This window comes from Netta rufina (assembly GCF_964035555.1).
Source record: "Netta rufina genome assembly, chromosome: 8".
Taxonomy (NCBI): domain Eukaryota; kingdom Metazoa; phylum Chordata; class Aves; order Anseriformes; family Anatidae; genus Netta; species Netta rufina.
The window spans coordinates 30,033,859-30,057,150 of NC_140131.1; the positions used below are offsets into that span (position 1 = coordinate 30,033,859).

At 38.7% G+C, this 23,292-nt stretch overlaps 1 protein-coding gene across 5 annotated transcripts in view; it reads right to left on the bottom strand.

Annotated features, from left to right (window-relative positions):
- Nucleotides 1–22,765, bottom strand: part of PTBP2 (polypyrimidine tract binding protein 2) — a 48,324-nt gene extending 25,559 nt beyond the window's left edge. For 4 of the 5 annotated variants that reach the window (XM_084291009.1, XM_084291008.1, XM_084291007.1 and 1 more), the window contains exons 1-3: nt 22,634–22,765; nt 21,269–21,299; nt 9,274–9,349 (exon numbers count right to left, since the gene is read on the bottom strand). In XM_084291009.1, coding sequence (XP_084147135.1) covers nt 9,274–9,349; nt 21,269–21,299; nt 22,634–22,641 — 115 coding nt within the window. In that variant the 5' untranslated portion in view covers nt 22,642–22,765. The remainder of the gene's footprint in view (nt 1–9,273; nt 9,350–21,268; nt 21,300–22,633) is intronic. The other variant, XM_084291010.1, reaches the window with a different exon arrangement.
- Between the last annotated feature and the right edge of the window lie 527 nt (nt 22,766–23,292).

A 23,292-nucleotide genomic window follows, 5' to 3' on the forward strand; every position in this document is an offset into this window, starting at 1 on the left:
TGTCAACAACTATTTCCAGTGCTGCGTAAAATGCCCGAAGAAAGCTTTCAGCAGTGGGGCAAGTAAGCCCAACAAAGCTGTTTGGAAGGTACACCCTTCCCAGTAAGTAGCAGAGTGAAAGGTGAACTGACAACATTCACAAAACGAAGCCACGAAATTTACCCCAAAACATGTAAGACCAGATTTTAAGACAGAAGAAATTAACACAGCAGTAGCTATCACTGCTTTTCTTGAATGAAGCACAGCACACTTTTTACATTTCTGGTTATCCAGCCAGCATAGCCTAGCACTAACTTACTATTTCAGTAATGGCAGTAATAAAGTGTCAGATATTAAACATGCATGCACATATATGTGAATTTTCAAAGTATTTGTCAAGCAAATGAAATCAGCTTTTAAGACAATTAGTAAAGTTTTTGGCACCATATGACACATCTCCCCCTAACTTTATGTAGTCTTTTATTTGCCATTTTAAATAATACTTCTCAGCTGGAGATGCATCATTACACTGCGCTCAGGAACAGAAAGCCACAGTGTTTAAAAATGGGAACACAACCTGTTCTGAGTCACTGAAAGGTAAGTTCAGCTACAGTTAAAGCACCAACTATATTCTCTAACAAAAAAGAACAAGGCACTAAGAATAACATTGCCTTGTGTCAGAAACAGACTACAGCAATGAGCAACCTGAAAGATCTTTCTGGAAAAGGACAAAATTGCAGAAAACTGGGGAGGGTAAGGGAATGTTGGAAGGGGAAATCTCACATGACAACTAATAACTACTGCTGAGAAGCTAACTGCTATTGAATTGGGAGCTCATTGGCAAGGACCTATTTCATCACATAGTTTGGCTTCCACCAGACTTAGGAAGCCTGATCAATGCAAACTCCTTTCCCCCACAGTTTTTAACTATAAAGATGCACTGGAGCATAATACTGCGAAGTCTACAGTGGGGAAAAGAAATAAGTGAGAACACTATGACTAAAACACAGTATTCAGTGTTAGCTCATTTCCAATCAAGTCACTGCCTTAAACATGTAGCAAAGAGAAGTCCCACGGCTCTGTGGTGATAAAGCATTCAATTAAACAGAAATCTAACCCTGAATATTTATTATGTTTTGTAATTCTGAATTGAATAATTTTCATTTATTTTCCTGTAACAGCTACTGCACTGATGCAAACCCTCTTTGGTTCTCCAGCAAGGAGAGGAAAAAACTGCAGTTTCCTGGTGACATCGGTTGTCTAATTCTAAACAAAATCTTATGTCTGCAAACAGCATTCAAAAGCATTATTCTCCCATCTAAGTAGGATCCTGCAGTCTAAACGTAATCAACATCCAAGCCACACCCCTAGTGCACAGAAACCCAAGGCACTGAAATTGAATGCATTAGAGTCAAAGTCTATAAACGGGCATTGTCTAAGCAATCTGGATTCCCTGACGTTTTTAGTTAGAAACTCCTACCTTATTAAACAAAGGAAGGAAAACCTACATATATGAGCAACAAAATGAAGTATAACATACACATAGCATATGGTAAATCTGTGGCATTCTACCTATAAAAACCTCAATGCTCACAGGTAAGATTTTGCAGAAAAACAGATCCTAAAGTTCAGAGTAGCTCCTAGACAACAGTAAATAACATACTTCCTGCTGATAAAGATTTTAGAAAACATTAAAATAGAAGATTTCATCCTCAGAAGTTCTTCTTTGCACACCTCCCCACCACTTAAGACATAATATAGCCTCAAGTGTTCTGAGGCCAAAACACACGAGTTAAATATTTATAGTTTTACTTTCATATATAAACCCTTTATTTTAAGATGTATAATTTTCCTTCACAGTAACTGCAATGAACATGTTCTCTATAAATTAAGAGCTACTGCAGTAGATACTCTTCTTTCTCATGCACTTTCCACACACACACAAAAAAACTTTGTATTTACACCATCTCTTAATACAGAAATGCAACTATGTGGGTATTGGCAAAGATTCTGCATACCAAAAAAGTTTTTTTCATCTGTTACTTCTTTAAAAGAAGGAGAAAAAAGGTCAAATTTCATCACAAGACACTAACTATAAATTGCTCTATATCTGCAATAGTAAAAATTGATAACTGCCATTTCTGCAGAAGTTAATCTCTGTATCACAATGGTCAGTACACCCCACCAAACAACTACAAAAGAAATGCAAAGTTATGCATTCCTGAAGCACTTATTTCATCCTTCACTACCATCACTTCATTCAGTACAAACAAGAGGCTCGCTAACAGTTTTATTAATTGTTGTTGCTAATATCAAACATATTTCTTGTTTCACCTAACCAAATAGTTAACAAGTAGAGAGAGCATCAGGCATATATCCACACAGGGAATATTTGTCCAAGTAAAAGGCAACAGAATTAAGAAAATACCTAGTTTAAAATTGTGGATTCTGACCAGACAGGAGCATTAAATATAGCAGTAGTTACTGAAAACAATCACCTGCCTCTAAAACAACCGGCTAAGGAAATCACAGAAAACCACAAACTGTGAGGGTGTAAGACAAAGACACATCTGTGGTTTCATCTGAGATTTTCTTAAGCATATGTGCCTGGCCTGACATCATAGATAAAAGGTAGGAAGGAAGGACCTTCAGTTTGATCCAGTGAGAGACTCTGGCACAAGGGCCAGCAGGTTCCTAAAACAAGGAAAATTGAGGTGCTTTGTATTTTTCATAAAGACATCTTGGAGTTCAACCTAAAGATAAAATCTGGAATTTAGAACGTTGGAAATAGAGGAAAAAAGTAGATTATGTACTCAAGGTAAAAATCATGAAGAACGTGGAATTCTCTTAAGTTTCCATTTTTTAATTCTTAAATTACAAGTTACATGTTCAATGCCAACTTGACTTTTTTATTGTTGTTGTTTTGAGGATTTTTAGGGAGAGAGAAGCACATCCTGTAAGATTTTGTACTTCAAAGCACGTTATACCCCATTATCGTTGTCTTGCTGGGGCACCGCTATGCTGCAGAGTTCTTACCACTTGAACGACAGCATTCATCAGTAACAACAGATGGATCATTACTCTGGACACAGGCCACATGCAAAGGAAAGTCTTGACCAAAGAGCAATAAAACTTTATTATACTACTCCTGATGGAATATTGCCCATCAGGAATTTGAACTCAAATAACTAACTATGATCAGGCAGATTAAAAGATTAACTATACTGCTTTTAATTAGAGCTAGCACATTTGCACGCAGGCTGCAACTGTTTCAAACCACACTAATCAACTTTTCTAACTATAATACAGTTATAATATAGTATAATGACTATTCAAGGTTGCATACCACAGTCCACAACTAATGCACTGAATTTTGGCCCTTAAAATATGTTAAAAAAATATATATATACTATGGCTAGAGTGTAGTGTAACAAATAAAAAAAATGAATTGTGGCATAGTGATGTAGACAGAAATTAATTAACGATAATGGGCACATTTTATTTCTCCCATCCTCAAAGATGTTTTTGTTGTCCTGGTTTCAGTTAGGAGAGAGTTAATTTTCCTCCTAGTAGCTGGTAGGGTGCTGTGTTTTGGTTTAGGATGGAAAGAGTGCTGATAACATGCTGATGTTTTAATTGCTGCAGAGCAGTGCTTACACCAAGCCAAGGACATCTCAGCTTCTCACTCTGTCCTGCCAGCGAGCAGGCTGGGGGTGCAGCAGGAGCTGGGAGGGGACAGACCCAGGACAGGTGACCCAAACTGGCCACAGGGGTATTCCATCCCATATGGGGTCATGATGAACAATAGATAGGGGTGGCTAGCTGGGGGGGGGAGGGCTGGACTGCTCGGGGTTAGGCTGGGGGTCAGTGTGTGATGAGCAACTGGATTGTGCATCACTTGTTTTGTGAACATTAGTAGTAGTACTACTACTAGCAACATTATTGTTATTATTATTATTACTGTTATTATTATTTTATTGTCTTAATAAGCTATCTTTATCTTAACTCACAGGCTTCACTTTCCCGTTTCTCTCCCCCATCCCAGAGAGGGAGAGGGGAGGGTGAACGAATGGCTGTGTGGTGTTTAGCTGCCAGCCAGGTTAAACCACAACAGCATGGTTGGTCATATGGTTTTACTGTTGTTGCTTTGTCTTCAAATTTCTAAATTTACAGAAAGAAGATATTTAAACATTCAGAGCATTAAAATTCAGTTTATCCACATGCAAATGCCCACCTGAGTCTGTAGAAAAATGTAAATTATAGTCTGTTAATATGTTACGATACTTTTCAATCATCTGTTGTACTTCTTCAAATCTTTCCAATTACTATTAATTGTAATCAATTTGCAAACTTCAGAAGTAAATTACCTATGCTAAGGCATCATTAATGTTAACTAATAACCAATTTCACTTAATGTGCTATCAAAAACAGCACATGTATGTTTATACCATAAGTTAAACGGGGCACTTGAAACATGATTATTAGCTTGCATGCCTCAGTGCCAAGTATTCTGTTAATACAATGAATTACCTGTCAAAGTCACCACCAACTTTCCCTGCTAATGAAGTAAAAACAAGATCAAGATTAATAGTATCATTTAAAGCTCCAGGAGTTTAGTGAGCTCAGCTGCAAAATGATTTTTGAAATGTTTTGGCTGATTGAGTTAAAATGCACAAATGCAAACAATAAAAGCTATGACAACTATAGGAAAAAGTCTGCCATTTTTTTCTGCTTCAATCCTTTGTCTTTGATAAGCCAACTTCCATAAAAGTTTCACCAACTTTCACTTTTTATCTAAAACCCTTTAATTTTTTTTTGTGCTTGTGGGTTCTCTAGCAACACAGTTCATGGCATAAGCATCTTCATGCACAGAGCTGTTCCTAAAATTTCCATCAAGCAGCCCTTTACCTCAAGCAAGGTTGAAATAAGAATAACCCATCATAGAAGACCCTTTCTAGTTCAACAAGAGATTTTTTATTATTATTATTTTCTTAGATTTAAATTTGAAGAATACAGAGTTAATAGTCAATTTTATTTTTTTTTTTTAAATGTAACCTGGCTTCAGCTCTTGTTTGTCAGAATCCTGCTATCAAATCATGTCTCAGTTTATCTAGACTGCCCTTTGAGTCACTGGCTGCTGTGCATAAACATGAAAAAATGAATTCACAGTTCCTATGAAAAGGTTATGCCCTCCAAAAATATGAGAGCCAAGCATGGTTATGGTAGAGAAAAAAATGGACTCCAAGAATATTTTCAGAAAAGATAAAGGAAAACGCTTAGAGTAGTGCAAGGCCTGTGGTTCTGACAACACACCTTTAAGACTACGTCACCTCATGCTAGAAGAAAAAAACCTCAGGTATCTGCTGACCCGAAACCTTGCATAAATCTTTCCTTGCAACAAATTATCATCTAGGAGATGGGATTCTACCATAAAATGTTAAAAGAATTTTCTTTCTTACTGCTCATTAAATGTTTTAGCAGAAGTAGTTTAAGTCTTGTGTAATTAATAGACATGTTTAACTTAAATGAAATTCCTTAAGGATAAAGACAGCAATAACAGGAGATGCAAGGGTTCAGAAGTAAGGGTAAGAAAACAACAGTCATCCTCAAATATCCAGGTCTGAATTTCTTTTGAGGCAGTTCTTTTAATAAAGATACATTACTTCAGATAGTAACCTGACTTGTACTAAACTTTAACGTAACATACTGCCAATTTTCTTATACCTATATAGTCTTGGAAGATGGATACTGCTGACAAAGCCGTTTAGAAATCGTTCAAGGAACAAACCTTCTTTTTTGATCAATTTCTTTTAAAAGTCCAACATGATGATATTTTGCTTAATTCTGTATTGTTTATCAAACTACCAGTGGTACAAATAATCAGTAAGAATGCAAATCAAATGTTTGTCCAAAATTTTTGCACATTTCTTTGACAAGAAATTGGGGACAGATTCATATCTAAGGCTCTCCAAAGGAGAAAGAAAGTATGCAACTTTTGTGCCTTTAAAAAAGAATTAGCACAAGAGTGTTCTTAAAAGCATTAAACTACCTGAAAGAGTTGAATACCAAAACCAGAAACAAGCAAAAAACACTACCCTCACAGAACAGTTACTATGTTAAAAAGGTAAGATGATCATTTTAAAAACTTCAGGTTTAACCTTACCCCTAAAGACAAAATCCTTAAAGACACACACAGCCCACGATTCTATGGAAAACATCAACTTGCATGATGAGTTGTTTTGTTTTTTGTTTTTTTTTTTTTTAAATGAAGAATTTTTTAAAACAAACTTCCTCAGGCAATTTTTTTTTATTTTTTTATTTTTTTATTTTTTTAAGATATTTCTATAGCACAGACTTGAAAAAAATGAGGGAATCAAGTTTTTTTCTAAGTTTAGGCCCACTAGGGCACTGCTGGTGGCAAATGTGTTTTTTGGATTGCGTACTTTTCCATTAAGGCTCAGAATATTATACAGACAAATTGCCTCATTTTTCTGTTCACCTAGGTATCTGTTCAGAAATTATAATGGGATCATATGTTGAAAATATCAAGGACAAAACCAGTTTTGTTTTCTATGTATTAAACAATGGCCAGGTCTGATAAAATTGTGACACCAAACTCCAAGAACAGAAAGTAGTTTTAAATGGTACAGAACAGGCCAGTTTTCACAAAATGATTAAGCTCTTCATAAAGGAATCAACGACTGCAGATTCTCTGAACAGACCCTAGAAAATCTACAAGGGCTGGGCTACAGCTAAAAACCCTCTTCTTAGGAGTTTTAAAATTCTTCTACAGGAAAAAAAAAAATAATAATCTAACAGCACTGAAACAAAAGCAGCACTTAAGCAAAAGGAGGACATTAATTTGAACATAAAAAATACGTCAACTTATTTGGCTTCAGGAGACAGGTACAGAAAAATTAATATACCAGTTTCCATTTCAGGCCTAATCACTTCTGCATCTACAGTTCAAAATTGTAAAGGAAACCTGTGCAAGTTTGAAAAAGTACTTCCAGGCTTCTGATAAACAAGACGGATACATGCTCATATATTCAGAACCGAATTTAGAACCAAACTGTTGAATTAGCCCACTCTACAGGTTTTAAATTCCATTTAAAGACAGGCAGGCAGTAGAAAAATTTGAACACAATCCCAAGAAACTGCTTAAAAACAAAACAAACAAAAAGCCTCAAATAAAACTAACCCCTTCCCACTGACATCTGTAGGAAATGGCTTGAATTGTAATACTGCATTCAGACTTGGGTATTTTGTTTGTTTGGCGTTATTTTTCCACACCAACCTCCTTTATATATTACACAGTATGAAAACTGCAACAGGCAACCACCCTGATACAGGAGCATATCTCAGGCCACTGCTGTTTGTTAACCAGATCTTTCCTCTGAAACCATGTACAGTTCTGGATGCTTACCAACGTATGAAGGTCTCCCTTGTATTAAAAAAAAAAACAACATAAGGATCAATTCATCTGAAAACTGCCTCCCAAATCTTTAGTGGTTGGTGGTAGAAGAATTTGCATGTGTTAAATACGAACTCCTCAGTATACATAATGGACTCTTCTATTTGAAGAGCTTTAAACAGAAATTTCATTTTTCTCAAAAAGTTTCAAGACTTCTTAGAAAAGCTTCTGTAACTTTTCTTCTGAGAACTCAAGCCTATAATAGTGGTTTTTTTTCCTCCCCTTTTAGCTTTTTCCCTTTGATAAATTAACTTCCATTTAGTTTTCCTGAAGTAAGATTTTCTCTGAAAATATATGGAAAATTCCAAAACGCTCAGGAAAAACTAGTTTGTCCTGGTAACAGTGACACCCTGTCCAAAGCTCAATGCCCAGCCTCCCCCGCAACTCAAACTACTTAAATGAGAAACTACAATTAAAAGGAAAGTATACTGCTGAAGCAGTACTATCTTGGACTGCATAGGACATCAAGAAAATGAAAAGATGCATCTCTTTCAGAACCAGAAGAAAGCAAGAAAAGCGGAGAGGGATAAATGACTGTTCCAGGGGTTCTAAAATGGCTACAAGTACACTACACTTATTTCTGATCTATGCTAAAGTCTCATCTCTAGTTAGGTAGCAGTCAACAGAGATAGTACTACTCTCTTCTGCCACCCCACCCTGCGACTGCACAGCTGCATGCCTAGGCCAGATGCTGGAAAGCTGCCCTTCTCCATGGCACAGTTCAGTGCTGTGTTAGCTCACCTTGCAGTGTATGAATACTCCAATATTGTGTTAAGCAGGAAAAAACGCACAACTGGTCATGTTTCTGCTCGTGCTAGGGATATAGGAAGAAAAAGCACAGAACTGCCCGCTCTGGCAATGGCTGCCATCACAGCACAGCAAGTGTAAAATGAAACTGCATCGCGAAGCTTGGTCTTCTACTGCTGGATTAAAAGGAAAGGAAAAGATCTGCTACTAATATGAGTAGCTGTACTACTCAACACAATGTAAGCGGGGGGAATATAACAGGCACATTAGAACAGTGAATCAGGCAACTATTTGGGAGACCCACCACCACTGATACCAGGAACTATTTCGTCTACATCTCTGAGGAAAGTTAAAAATACATGTGTTCTTGGGGAAAAAGAGAAAGGAGAGAAAAAGCACAACTCTGTGGTGAGCCCCTCTGATAGAACTCAGTGCAAGTTCAACACTCAAGAGCATATACTGCAATGAAAGATATTTTATTATGTGCCAATTCACGAAATAATTCTATCTACTAACACCATAAATGTGACTAAAAAATATCTACACTCACTTTGCACTGACGTTCTGAGATTGTAACGCTGTCATCTCAGACTGCAGTAGCAAAGTGAAGTTTACTGCTTTAGCAGTCTACATGGGACCAGACCACGTTCTGGTTCCCTGAAGCCATACTCTATTACGGATTATGGGGCAGCATCCTTCTCCGTAATACTCAGACTCACAGATGGCCATGTGTGAAAAAGCAGATGTCATAGAGGAGTTGTTAGCTGTTTACCTTTAGTTGGTAGCTCTTATTCCTTACTTTGAAGGCAGCAGTACAAGACAGGTGTAATTTTTCATCCTGTTACCCACCAACAATTTGCTGTACAGACATCTGGAAGTTGCTTTTTGTTTTACAGGATTATTATTCTCAGATACCTGAGGTTTGTGAGTACAAGGTCACTACAGTGTGATGCATGCCAACAGTTTATCCCTCTATAGCACAATGGAATCTTGTTTCAGTGTTCTCCCCTTGTAAATAGGAAATGAGTCCAAGTATAAATGATAGATTTCTCCTTTGAAAGGGCATCACTTACCAGTAACTACCATGCTGCTCATGTTAGAGTTCGGGCTATTGAGTACACTGCCTGAAAGAAGTTCGTCAGATCCTCTCTAAAAAGAAAGAGACAGTAAGAGATTTTTTTTCCTCTATTTTGTGATTTTTAAAGATGATATTAAAAATGTCAGTTTGACAGGGAAAACCTTTAGAAGAACTTAAGCAAGCATAACCAAACCTATTCAGATTTGGCACACTTTGTCTTTTCAGATAAGTGTAACAACTTGAAATCTACGTAAAGCAGTATATTTACATGGCAATCTTTGCAATGAGAGCAGCTGAAGCAGTTGTTTCACCCACCACTGAAATACAGCCACCTTGAGAGAGAAGTGCTGAGCAGTAACTTTGTTCAGCATTTCAAATTAAAATATTGTAATTGTTTACTGTATTCCCATAATATACTTAATATTTTGATATTTTGTATGTAAAATTAAAATATTATATCCAACTGAAACTACAAGGAAAATATATAGACAGAAATATTGAGTTTAGCCCAATTCTAACACCCCTATTTGAAAAAAGACTTGTCTTCAGAGGATATTATTGCTTTTCAGTCTGGGGACATCCATTTGTCCTGCAAAACACAGCTCAGAGCAGGGAGTTGCATCTTCACTGTAATTCTTAAAACATGACAAATACGAAGTAAACAGTCTTTTTGAAGACTATTCGGAAGTAGGCTGAAAAAAAAAATCAGAGTAGCATTTAAACTGAAAACTTAAAAGATAATCTCTCAAATTATATTCAAGATGAGCACTTGACACAGATGAAGAGGCTTTTGCTTCTTTTCCTTCCTATTGTTTTCCCTCCTTTTTCTTCTTTCCCCACTCCAAAAAGTCTCCATCTCTTGAAAAGCCCTTATAATATTTCTCTTTGTTCACTTAAGGAAGCAAAAACTTTCTAAAAGGGAATTGACCAGACATCCTTTAAACATTTTTTTTAATTAGATCTTTCCCTACTTCAAGAGTGTTTCCCCAGCAGCCTCAACACTAAACCAGGTAACAACTAAAATGGAAAAGAGGAAAGAAGTCAGTTACAGCCCATCTTCTTCGTAAAGTAAAAGCTTTTCAATCTGTTATGGACACTATGATAGAGTCTCCAGGGTAGTCTGTGAAACATCTTACACGGTACCTCAAAACTACTTGCTAAATTAAGCTGAGGATATCACCTTTCATTGCAGCATGGCTGCAAGAAGCATAAAAGCAAACCTTCAACACTGCATCACAGCGCACTGTATGCATATAGACAAAAAGTGACACGTTAAAGTTTGTTTAATCCATACCTGATATCCAGAAGTTCTTAAAAATAGTACATATGCGTATGCACAGCACCATTAAAGTCTACTTAGCTTTCAATGTCGGGTCTGAAGAAACTTTATACAGTTTAAGGAATACTCCTAGCAACCAACAAAGCTGTGCCCATCAAATCAACAACAGATTTCCTTTAAAAATAAGTAATGGCTAATACCAAGAAGTCTTCTCATTCTCAATGCAAAGATAGATCTCCACTGAGCTATAACTAAAGAAAAATTTAGTTGGACGTAACTGGGAAATAAGTTTGAGAAGTTACAGAAAGTCTCCATTACTCAGCCTATATTGCTCTCTATTGTTAATGCCACACGCTAACACAGGCTCTCCATATAAATGCCTACACCAGCATTCCTCCTCTTTAATGGTCTGCTTTCTGACACAGTATTTGTATGGTTAGAAGGCCTCAGAGTTTAAGATCCCTAACAGCATTGCTCCCTCAGTAATGCTGCAGTTATTTCTGCTCATGGCTATGCACCCACCCTTGCTTGGAAGCCCTCATCGGTAGCCTGGACAGCTCAACAGGCAGAAGCAGTCTCAGACATGAATCCCTTCAAAGTCAGGCATACTGAAATACTTCTGTGGCAGTTTTGGTTTTCCTTAATATGCCATGCATTAATTTGCAACTGATGCTACAGAAACAACTGAAACCCCCCAATACCAAAGAGTGAATGTTCTCCCTGAAGCCTGTAGGAATTTTACAACTCTAAAGTATCTCCAATTTATCTGAATTGTCTTCAGCTTCAGGAAGTTAGCTGAATGAGCAACCCCTGACTAGCAGCACGTAAAGGAGGTTACAAGAACTCCTGGCTCCTAATAAATCAGGCTCTTAAAAACTGGTAATTTCTTACTCCACATCAGAGAAAAATCCAAAGGGAACCAAAAGCTAAAGGCTTGATAATTATTCAATTATTTGTTTTCATGAGCAATGAAAAGAGTTTTCATTTTGAAACCTTTTTCACATTTCACAGAAATACAGTCAATTACAAGACTTTGTCATTGCATTTGAAAAAGTTAAAAATTTTGCTTCAGGAGAACAACTAAATGCAAGCTTCCTACGTTAGCACATATCAAGTATAAACAGCATTTGTTTTGTTCTTAGTGTTCACCAAGACATCTCAGGTGTAGAGCAAATCTATGCAAATTAACCCCCGTGAATACTTGTCTCGCTTTTGGTAGGAGACGAAGATACCTCAGGAGGTGAGCAGACCACCTGACTGGGTGTACATCGGTGTTTCCCCTTGGTGGTTCTTAAGCAGCCTACACAGCCCTGATCATCATTGAATCACGTACCTTCAAGAACAGCTATGCAGCAGAAGACACGCGATGTACGTGGAAACTGAGCGATCAAATTATAAAATCAAAAGCAGTCAACTGGCTGGTAATTGTTATTTACTTCAGAAGGGTTATCTTAAGATGATAGTTGTTTAACAATTTAATGTAAGCATTTCAAGTAAGCCAGCGTACGAACTAGCACTGCTACGTGACACAAGCATCTCCAAAATTATAGCACAGAGAGAGTTGTTTTTCTTACACCCATTCAGCAGAGATAAGATTTCATTAGATTTGTGGGTTTGGGCATAAGACATTTTTTGTGTGCATCTTTTAGAGGGGGATAAGCCAAAAACAACTTGCACCTTGCTCCAAGGACAAAGTTCCTCATCGCTATCTCACACCTGATTTCAGAATTAACAACCCATTTTCTAAGCATCTTGGACTCAGTCTTAAGCACACCACTTCCATTGCTCAAATCATCCAAAGGGAAGAAATCTTCCAATTGGTTTAGCTTAATTCTATTGAGTGTTTCAGAAACAAGAAAACCAAGCTCGAATCTCTGAGGAACACAGAGTCAGACTCAATGGAAGATTCAAGAGCAACATTCCCTTCGTGCTTTTCTCCACCTATGCGAATTGCTGCATGTGAATCAAGCAAGTTTGAGACCACAGAACAAGACCGAGTATCACAAACACACAGCTCACAGAAAAGGTTAAATTTAAGTTTAAAAATCAAAAAAATCACCAAAAGCAACCACATTTTTCCCCAATCAGGGACTGTGAAGGAAACTTCCAGTAACAGCAACGTGCTAGAGACTAGGTGAATACCCATTTTAGCATGAGGGAAAGAGAATTGAAAGGACAAAATACGAAGTACGAACTGCTATTGTACTATTAATAGGTCATCTTCTGACAGCTAGTCCTCAACAGCAGAAGTTTTCAATGCTGTATTCCTGCCAATGCCAAGAACATTAATCTTGCATAAAAGCTAAAACACGAACTGTAACACAGATATCCAGAACACCTGCTCATGAATCCAACACCTGCCAAACTACTATGACAGAGTAAATCAAGGAATTGCCAGATTAGGTTCTTACAGGGAGTAAAACTTGTATCTCTTGCAGTCAATACTGTCTTTTCAATGAAGGCCGTGTTATCACACCCTGGCCCCAATGACACAGTATTTCCTTCCAGGGTGCAGAAACACAATGTTAAGCCATGGCTTGAACCATGAAATGAAAATACGCAAAAGTGACATATAGGATCACTTTCAGCAAGAGATGAAACAGTTATCAACTCAGGTTCTGAATAGGTACTTCAGAGAAACTTAAAATATATACTAAAACTATTTTGTGTATTGGAAGCTGAAGGCATTATTTCAATATTTCAGTTAATATCTGTAAATATGTACTTGTTGGATACATTTTGTCTCTTCCACAGTTAAAAAAACAAACAAACAAACAAAAAACAATTATACAAAGAGAAAGAAAAAGCAACTAGCTTAGCAAATTAATCTCCTAGCTCCTTGTTTTAACAGGCACAGTTAACTCAGAGTCCCTCACTACTTAAACTGAATTTATGTAGCTGCATTTCAGATTCCCTCGCGCCCCATAACAGATTATTGTAAAGCTTCAAGCTATCACATGTTATATTAAGTACCGATGTAATTTCAGGAAGTCGTTATACCATCCTTCTAGACTAATCAAAAAAAGAAAAAGTACTATTTATAATTTAGTTAAGAATTTTCCCTCACATTCTAGATAGGCCTTTAAATAATTTGAGGATTCTCCAGATCTTATTACATCCAACCCTCCTCCCAAAAGCATCACCAACCTCTACCTCCCTCCCCCCCAAAATTGTAAATTTAAGCTAGAGAGCTACTGAAGAGGTTTGGTCTTTCAAGCGTTAAAGTATTTTGACACCCATTTATAGAAGAGAAATATTATCAGCTTTTTCCAATAGTTCAAGCCATGAAGACTCTGATGAGAAGTTACAGCTGCACCTAACATGACAAACTGTGTATATTACTGGAGGCTTATCACAAGGGTGTACGCGCAGGCTTCTTCTAACACTACAAAAACACTGCACTGATACTACCAGAAAAAGCAAACAAATGAACAGAACTGCACTTTGTTAAGAAGTCAACAGCATCACCTAAAATCATTTCTTGAAGCCCTGTTAGAAAAGCTACGAAAGATAACAAAACCCACTCTCAACAAATCCTGACTCGTGGCATACAGTTTGCTGATACCACAGACCTCTCACAGGAGCGGGATGCTTTTCCCCTCCACCACTTCCCTCCCTCCCCTCACCTCCCCCAGATGAAAGAGAAAAGGAGAACTTCAGCTGCACTGCGTGTTTACCACAGTCATTCTCAGCCTACAGTCATGAATTTCCCAAGGGGTATGACAAGCCAGGAGACAGATCTCACGATTTAAAGAATTCTAACAGCACTGTAAAACACTTCATTTCTAACAACATCTGGGAACAGTTTAAAAGCAAAAGCCAGAAACTCAGCAGTACAGGAGATGAGTAAGAGCATCTGAGAATTCCAGCCTAGATGCTGAACACTCCTCTCCAGCAGATACACACATGTAAACCCCATCTCTGAATTAACTTTGGGGACTGCCTGTTGAAACAATATACTTTAAACCCCCAAGCACAGTGTTTATAAACTTTGCTCTGTTTACATGCAATGGATCAGAATTTAAATGAATGCTGATTTTTATAGGATACATTTTTAATGAAACATTGCTCTACTGCTACACCTCTTGTACATACAGCATTGCATAAGATTAATTTGGGACAGGACAAGCTAAGTACAACCCAAAAGAAATTTGGTGCAGGTTTCTAGTTTCTTTGTTTGAATTAAGTGTGCAATTTTAACTCTAAGCTTATTATCACTACATCAGAACAGTACATACAAGCAGTATGTCTACTTTCTTATTTTTTGTTATTATTAACAAAGACTACAAAAGCCATGAACTCCATGAGTGCTTAATAACCCAATTCCATCGATTGGCTCTAAATTCAGCACGAAGTCACTTAATACAACATGACCACCTTCCCATACTTTTCCTCTATATTCTTCTCCCCCCACTTCAACTTTTTCATGCCATCCCCAGCTAACCACATATCATTTACATATCCTAACAGTAACTTCAATATTTGTACACTCATACTTTTTCCACTAAGGATGGATCTAGAAGGGTTTTTTTCTTGCAACTGTAAGCCAGGTATATGCCACCAAATTTGCAGAAATTGAGAGCACAAAATGAAGGGAACATTAAAAATCTTTAAAACTGAAATGAGACAAGCCTCAATTCCTCTGAAAGGACTCCAAATTCTCAACTGACACAATGTGAGAAAGCCAAATTTCTCAAAGCATCTGAAGATCAACACAGACCACATTGGACCAAAAGCTGGTTAAGAACCAGATCTCCATTTAAACCATGCCACCCTGCCTCATTTTCAAACCTCCAGATTTCACATTGCAATGAATGACTGCAGGCAAAAGTCCAAGACCAGACAATACTTCAAACATCCAGGATGAAGTACAAAAACCATCATCTATTCCAGCACTTCAGACTTAATTGTTTGCTTTTACCAGCACAGAAATGGTTACTCTGAAGCTGCTTTACTTAACTGTAGTAAACTAGAAGAGGCAGGAGTAACTCACTAGAGATACTGTTTGGAAGTGTTCTCAGGTTTTTGGTTAGAGAATGAGGGCGTCTACAAGTACAGAGTTAGTCCTTCTGTAACAGTTGCTACATCTCAAAAAAGATCCACCAGGAAGGCTTTTTCTGCTTGACTGACTGCTATTCTGCAATAATTAAGTCCAGTCTTTAATACCATAATCAAGTTAGGTGTTCATAGAAAAACTGATTTCAGGAAAAACTAAGAATAGCTCTATGTACTTACAGCTTAAAAACAAAAACAAACAAACAAACAAAAACCATATCACATAACCTTAAATGAAACAGCCTTCCGAACAGCTTGTGAAAACACAACCTCATCAGAACCAACACTACCACGAAAAGCAATAGCCCTACCTTCTCCCCAGCCCTAGCAATTTGTTCCTATTGTCCTCCTTGATAATGTATTGCTACAAGCATTTCTGCAAGTATACCAGGTTTGTTCCAATGCACTAAGCCAACCTAACTCATTACATTAGCATCAATCTGGTTAAGTTCCCAAGACAGGTTATCCAAATATCTGTGCCTGAAATATCAGTGCCAGGAAAAAACAGAGAAACTTTGCTAGCTTGTGGCCCCAAAGCTCTCATGAATGAGAATAGTATTTTCATAGTGATACTGGTTGCATTTTTCAGTCTGTGCCAATGATCACATTTCTTATAACTTAAATTTCTTATAATATTTCTTCTTATAATCCCCTCAATTAAGATGCAAGTATAGGTGTTCTGTTACAAAAGGTGACTTCCAATTATCAATAGTCATCAAAACTTTCCATAACTTTTCAAAACATTCATGCCTACTTGCTGTGCAGCACAAACTATCAACATTTTTCTTCTCTCCATTTTCAGTTCCCCTTGTTTTTAGAACGGATGGACACAAAGGAAAAAAAAAATGTGGAAGTTACAAAGAAAAGAACTAGAGTAGAGTATCCTGAGAATAAATATGAAAGTTACCTTCAACAGGGTCAATTTTAAAGCCTGTTGAGAATAAAGCAAGTGTCTTTCATTGCAACAAGTTGTGTTTGTTTTTGTCACCAAGGACATACTCCCCACAGTCCTGCTGAAGAAACAAACCCAGATTCCAGGTCTAAACTTCTGAACTTCATCACACTTCATTCTTCCTGCATGGTTAGAATGCTCTGCATGTTGTAGTTGTAGCAGAAAGCAGGGTATTATTGGACGCAGAAGTTGATTATCAGCATTATTGTAGCTAACACAAAAGACAGTCTCCCCAATTCATAAGCAAATAACCCATTTTTCTCATATTGCTGCCCTTAGTAGAATCTTCATCTAACCTGCGAGTAGCCGAATTATACCAAATATGTCAACAGTATTCAAATATCAACAGTATAAGAAGTACTCTAATGTTTTAAAAACAGTAAAACAGACCATTACATGACATCTGTCTGTATGAGTGAATCAAACAATTTCTTATACTATAATTCCGTTCCTCTTAAGAAGTCACTAGAGTGACAACAGTGAAGGCAAAACAATAGATCTTGAGGGGGAAAGTAACTGAAGGGAAAAAGCTATTTAATACATTTTATCCTTTTGTGAGAATAAGCTAAACACATCTTCTGACAACTTAGTAGAATTTATAAAAAAAAGTGTAGCAATAATTTATTAAGTATACCGCATATAGTTAAAATAGAAAGCCGCAACATATCTGAAGTAGATTTCCACCATAAGTAAACTCAATTATTAGTAGCAAAAACCAGCCAGCGTTCTGTAATTTTATAAGAGAAGAGAACCACTAAGAACTTGAGTTTAAAAAAAAAAAAAAAAAAAGTGAATAACGCTTCAAGATTATTTACAGACAATGCTACTCTGTGATTTCTTATTTCTCTCCATCAGCTCATATCTCTTTAGACTCGCACTGGTTTTAGCTGGTTTAGCTACTGCCTTTCCTGTATACTGTTAAATTTCAACAACCAGGAAAGAAACAGACTTGGTGACACATGACATTGGAAAACTAATAAAGAGTACTAGCACACTAATTTCCAGCATTGCCTACCTAACCAACTATATGCCTAACATAACCAACTAAAAACCACAAGGAAAAAAAACTCTTAAGCATATTGCACACTTTGATGCTGTCTTTTGGAAAAAAATAAAAGGCCTTTCCTGTACCTTCAAGTGCTACAAAACGATGTTTACACAAATATGAGTTTTCTCTCCTAGGTTTAAAGGGGGCTATCCATTCACAAGCGCTTCAGTTCTTGGCCTGTGCGCTGCCCAAAGCACTTCCACAATATCACAAACTCCCAAATGCTATGTACGAAGTCATATGCCGTGACTGTATGGCTGCTTGCTTTTCCTTTTCCCCTCCTCAGCAGGTAGAGTGTTGTCAGTAGACTGCAGCCATTCTGAAACGTGCAGTGCACATACCCAGAGTGAGTCACTCCTTTGTTCAGGACACATTCACTGCACAGCTATGCATGCCACTCAGGAGAAAGATAGTATGGCAGACTGACGTGGCCCACACTGAAATACTTCCAAAAAAAAAAAAAAAAAGTATCCTATCAACCTCAATACTAAACAGAAGCTTACTAAGAGAGCTACTCCCTGTACCTGTGTGAGGCATATTCTTTACACCAGATTTATACATCTCAGAAGATTTTTGTAATTACTGCTAGGATACATTAAATACTTAGTACATTCACTTAATCAACTGAAAAAGTCTCTATCAGTCCAAGCCCCCAAATAAGTTTACTTATCCAGGGCAAAGCATCGTAACTGTAAAGAGAACACCAGTCAGCAATTCAAACTAGTTATTAGATCCTGATACTAACATCTATATAGCCAGCGAGTGATGCACGCAGCATTTGAGATTAAAGCTAGCTAGTCTCTGAACTTCCCTGAGTTAGAATGCCATTTTGGTCTTAGTGACATGGACCACATGCAGTGAGAATAGAGTAACTTAGATGCACAATTTAAAAATAATTATTTAAAAACATTTTTATGTAACATGGCAATTTTCAAGTGTATGTATGAAGAAATAAGTTTAAGATGCAAAAAATTTCTTCAAGAAATGGAAAACTAAGGAAGTGTCTAACTATGTAATAAAGTGTTAGGACTGGAAACTCCCATATGTAGTGGGAGTTCATAAAGTAACATCTGACAGAGCTAAAATCCATTCTTTTCATACTGTTATCTAAATTGTAGCGTTAAGGGGTGTAGTGTGTACAAAGCAACATTTCCATGGCTCTGTGAATTCTAGCTAAGCAAAACAAGACATTACACATCACATAAGTATGAATTATTTCACATATGACCACAAGATGACTGGGTTTTGACATGTCCTAATACCTTCACAAATCAAGCACGCTGCTACTTTGACAGATATTAGCTGGGAGGTGTGCTCTCATTGCATATTTTGACTTAGGACAGACCACATTTACTCCATATAAACCAGGCTTTCAAATGGCATTTGTCATTTTCCCACCCTTCACTTTGTATTGAATGTTTTCCCCAGTTTTTGGCATTAATTTCTTCTGACTCATATGTAAATACAATAAAGATGGAACATTCAACAGTTTGATGAACAAAAAATGCTTTAAATCAAACCAAACTACACAGCACAAATAAGTGGTAATCACCTTAAATTTAACAATCTCTTAGCAGGTAACTGCTAGACTACGCGACTCTGAAATTATAAGTATTCCTCTCACTTTATACTTGCTTTGGTTTCCTAAAGCTCAAAAGCCTCTTCCAACTCATAGACAACTCCCAGGCTACACTTGTTAACTTTTATTATTACTCTTTTTATGATTGGGTTTAAAACATAGGTGGCAAGCTCATTTTTCTGCTTAAGAGAGAAACCAGCCAGACAACAGTTAATAATGTTTTCTTGTTTTTAACCAACATCACTAATAATGATTTTGATAAAATAAATCAAGTTTTTCAGTGAGATGGGTCACAGTCCTTTTCTTCAAGTATAATCAAGTATATTACAAACATGCTACATAACTGATCAGCATATATACAGCAGGTACAGAAATCTCAAGAAAGCATAAGGTCAAGCAAATATTCTGGATAAGCTGACCACGTGCATGGACAGGTAAATCCTTGTCTCCTAATGCCTGTCCAATCATGATAAAAACAGTGCTAAAAGAGCATTAAACGTGCCAATGCGAGTCCTTGGACTCAAAAGCAGCTCCCTATTCACTCTCAAAGCACCCCAAAGAATATATGACAGCCACTGAAAAGCAACATGAATTTTCCCAGTCGCATCCCTCAATTTTATGTTGTCAGTTCATCAACAGCAATGAATAGGTGCCAGAGAGAGGAAAAAAAAAAAGGGATGTTTACATGTTTCACAATGCCTTCTACAAAATATGACTCAAGCCAACACTAGACTGCTACACAAATAACATATACAAAAGGGCAAGATATTCCATTTTCCATTGTTAGTGTCCTGAGACAATGACAGAAGATCCAGAAGCCAGCCCTCTCCCATAACTCCTCCCATATTTAACAGCTGGTGCAGGGTATTTCTTAAAGACTTGAATCTAACTGTCAAATGCATTCCTAATGTTTTAGTAAGTCCACTGTCCTCCAGGGCGACTGGGAAACAACTGTACCAGTCTGTATTTCTGGTTGGGATTAGTCTCCACAGAAATACTTTTAAGAACTGTACTTTTCTCCTGATTCTGAGAGATATTGTCTGCAACACTACACAAACACATGGAGCCAGACAGGACCAGAATCTATACAAATAACTTCCTACAACACCTCCTAGAAGCGAGCTTGCTCAGGAACATAATGCAAATGCATCTGTCAGAGTAGCCACTATGATCTACAGGCTAATCGCGTTATGTAGGAGCTAGTCCACATCCAGCAGAATCATTACTGAACTTGAGAGAGAGCTTTACTAGACAAAACCTGGCTCAGCAAGCAGTTAACATAAATCAACTTCTGGTGAAAAGGCAGCTAGTTAGTACAGCTACAAGTTCCCTGGACAAATATGGAGACTGTACTCATTAGAAAACTTTTGCGTGTACCACTGAAATAGGATTTCTTGCACGCGTTCGCTAACATAACCTACAGTTCTCTTGTCCCATATATTTTTTCATTCTCATTTCTCAGCCTGCTTTTATGAAGTACTGATCCAATTCCTGCAATAAAGCTAAGTACGAAAGTGAAATAAATAATAAATTAATAACCACCAAGAAGCGCCTTCCTTGTTATAACACATACAATAAACTCATAACTGAACTTGAGAAAGAAAAAGTAATGCAAGGCAAACATCTGTTTCTCTGTCTACAGAAGTTCTAGCTCCCATATTTTTCTGTCCTGTTACACTTTTTTTTGTTTTCATTTCCACGTTACCTGTTTTGGAAAAGGAGGAAGAGGACAGAAGAAAGCATGTTTTTAACCACCATGCAACACATGAGAGTGTTGGTTTGAAAAGAGAAAAAAAAAAAAAAAAAAAAACAAAACACAAAAATAAGCTTTAAAATAGTAATCTGACACCACTACATTAATTTAGAACTCCTGTTTACAATTCAGTGCTTAGAGAAGTCTTTTGTGTAGAGCCTCCAATTTATCTCTAGGGATTTTCAGTTAATAAAGCATATACTGCTGACTAAATATTAGCTGACAATGACTGGTTAAAGTCTTAAAATTTGCAATTACTGAGTCTTAAAGTAGTTCATTTTGTATTGGCAATTTACCCCCTTATTTGCTAAGTGTACATCCTACCTTCACACCAACTGCAACATCAGTGACAATGCTGTAAAAAAAAAAAAAAAGAAACAAGTCAACCAATTTGTCCTCATAAAAACAACTTTTAGATGTATTGCAATACTAACACTATTAGGAATCAGAATAGCTAACAACTTCCCCAAACCAGAAATTGTGTCCAAAGAACACAATGTGACTATGGGGAAGTAGAAAGGCAACCTACAAAAGCCACTGAGCCACTTACAGGCATCTCCAGAGTAGTCCAAAGTTTAAGTAAATATTATTCTAATGTAACACTGCCAGGAAACGCATTTAGGAAACTCAGGTCTCTGGACTACATGAAATTACAGACAGGGTGAAAATACAAAGAACCTAGGAATAAATACAGAACTTTTCTAACACACCCTCATTAACCAGACACCCAGTTCAACAAAACGGATAACCCTGCAAATCTTCTAACTGCATAAAGCAATAAATATTTTTTTTGAAACAAGATTAAATAAATAAATCAAAACAAAAAACAACACATGGGCTAGTATGAAGATTTCAATCAGATATCTATATGGAACTGCAACAGGTACACCAAGGTGCCTCTTTTCCTTAGAAGTTGTGACACCATAACTTACACTGTGTAACAAAACTCCAAAGACAACGTAAAACAGCACTAAAGAACACAAGAAAGCAAAATATGAATAACTGAAAGCATTCCACACTGTAGCACTCATCACTGACAAGATGTCTCGGGCAGGGTAAGTAACTCCCACTATTATAAACACAAGTAACCATAAAAAGCCTTTAAAACTCTCACAGTTGAAAGGCTGTAAGCATGAAGCATACCGGGGAGATTGCTTCTCTGTCTGAATCTGAACAAACAACTTAATGGGAAACCTGGGAGCGGGAAGATGTTGTGTTTACACTGATGAAGGCTACAGCCGCCAGTCCCCTTTCTGGGTCCCAGAGAAAGGAGGCCTCGTGCGGAGCGCCTGCCCACCACGCTCCTGGCCAGCTCGGGGGGTCCTCGCTGCCCCCTGGCTCCCTCAAAACCTCCCCTGCTGTGGCTCTCACAGCCCGTCTCCAGCGTGCACAAAGGCATCCTTCCACCCGGGGAGGGGAGGCAGCCTGAGGACTGCCGGCCGGCTCCTGAAAACAAAAGATCTGGGCACCCGGCTCCGCTGTCGCTGCTCCTCCTCCTCCCCGGCCAGCCCCGCAACGCGCCCGAGCCCCGCACCCCGCGGCCGGGGGGCAGCACCGCGCCCCGGGCACCGCGCTGAGCACGGCCCAAAGCCCCCCCCCCCCCCGGGGCTCGGCACCGAAGCCCCGGCCGCGGGGCCGTGCTCCCCGCTGCCCACCCGCCGCGCCCCCTCGCCCCCCGCCGCGGCTCACCCGTCCATCGCCGAGCAGGACGAAGCGCGGAGCCGCGCGGCCGACGAGCACGGGCGGGCTGCGAGAAAATGGCGGCGGGGCCTGCACGGAAACCAACCGACGGCGCCGGGCGGCGGATTCCGCTCCTCGCCGTCGCCCCCCTCCCGCATGCGCCGGGCGCCGCGCCTGCGCGGGCAGCGCAACCGAAGGGGCTGCCCTCAGCTGCTGCCCGCGCTCGGCCGGCCCGGGAGGCGCCCCGCCTGGCTGCCCCGCCTGGGCGAGACCGGGCACGGCTCCCGGGGCTCCTCCGGGCCTCGGTGGTCCCCGCCCCGGTGTCTGAGCCGCCCCGGCAGACAGCACTTGGTGTGCGGTGGGACCTGCCGGTGCCGCAGCCGCCCACAGCCTGTCCCGTCCCGTTACGGAATGCGCCCCCCGGTCCCCTCCTCGCCGCCCCTAAGGGAGCGTCCCGCGGTTCCCTTTGCTCCCGACTGCTAAATAATAATAATAATAAAATAAATAAATAAAAGTGAAAGTGCAAGTCGAGTGTTGCAGAAACTTGGGCTGTCTTTGCGGAAATCAGTGTAGCCACAGAGGTGAAGCATCAGGGCACGAACTGAGGCCGTGAGGAAACGTGCTGCTGTTCCCCGCTCCTGTGCTCGGTCTCACACAGCTCACAGTGT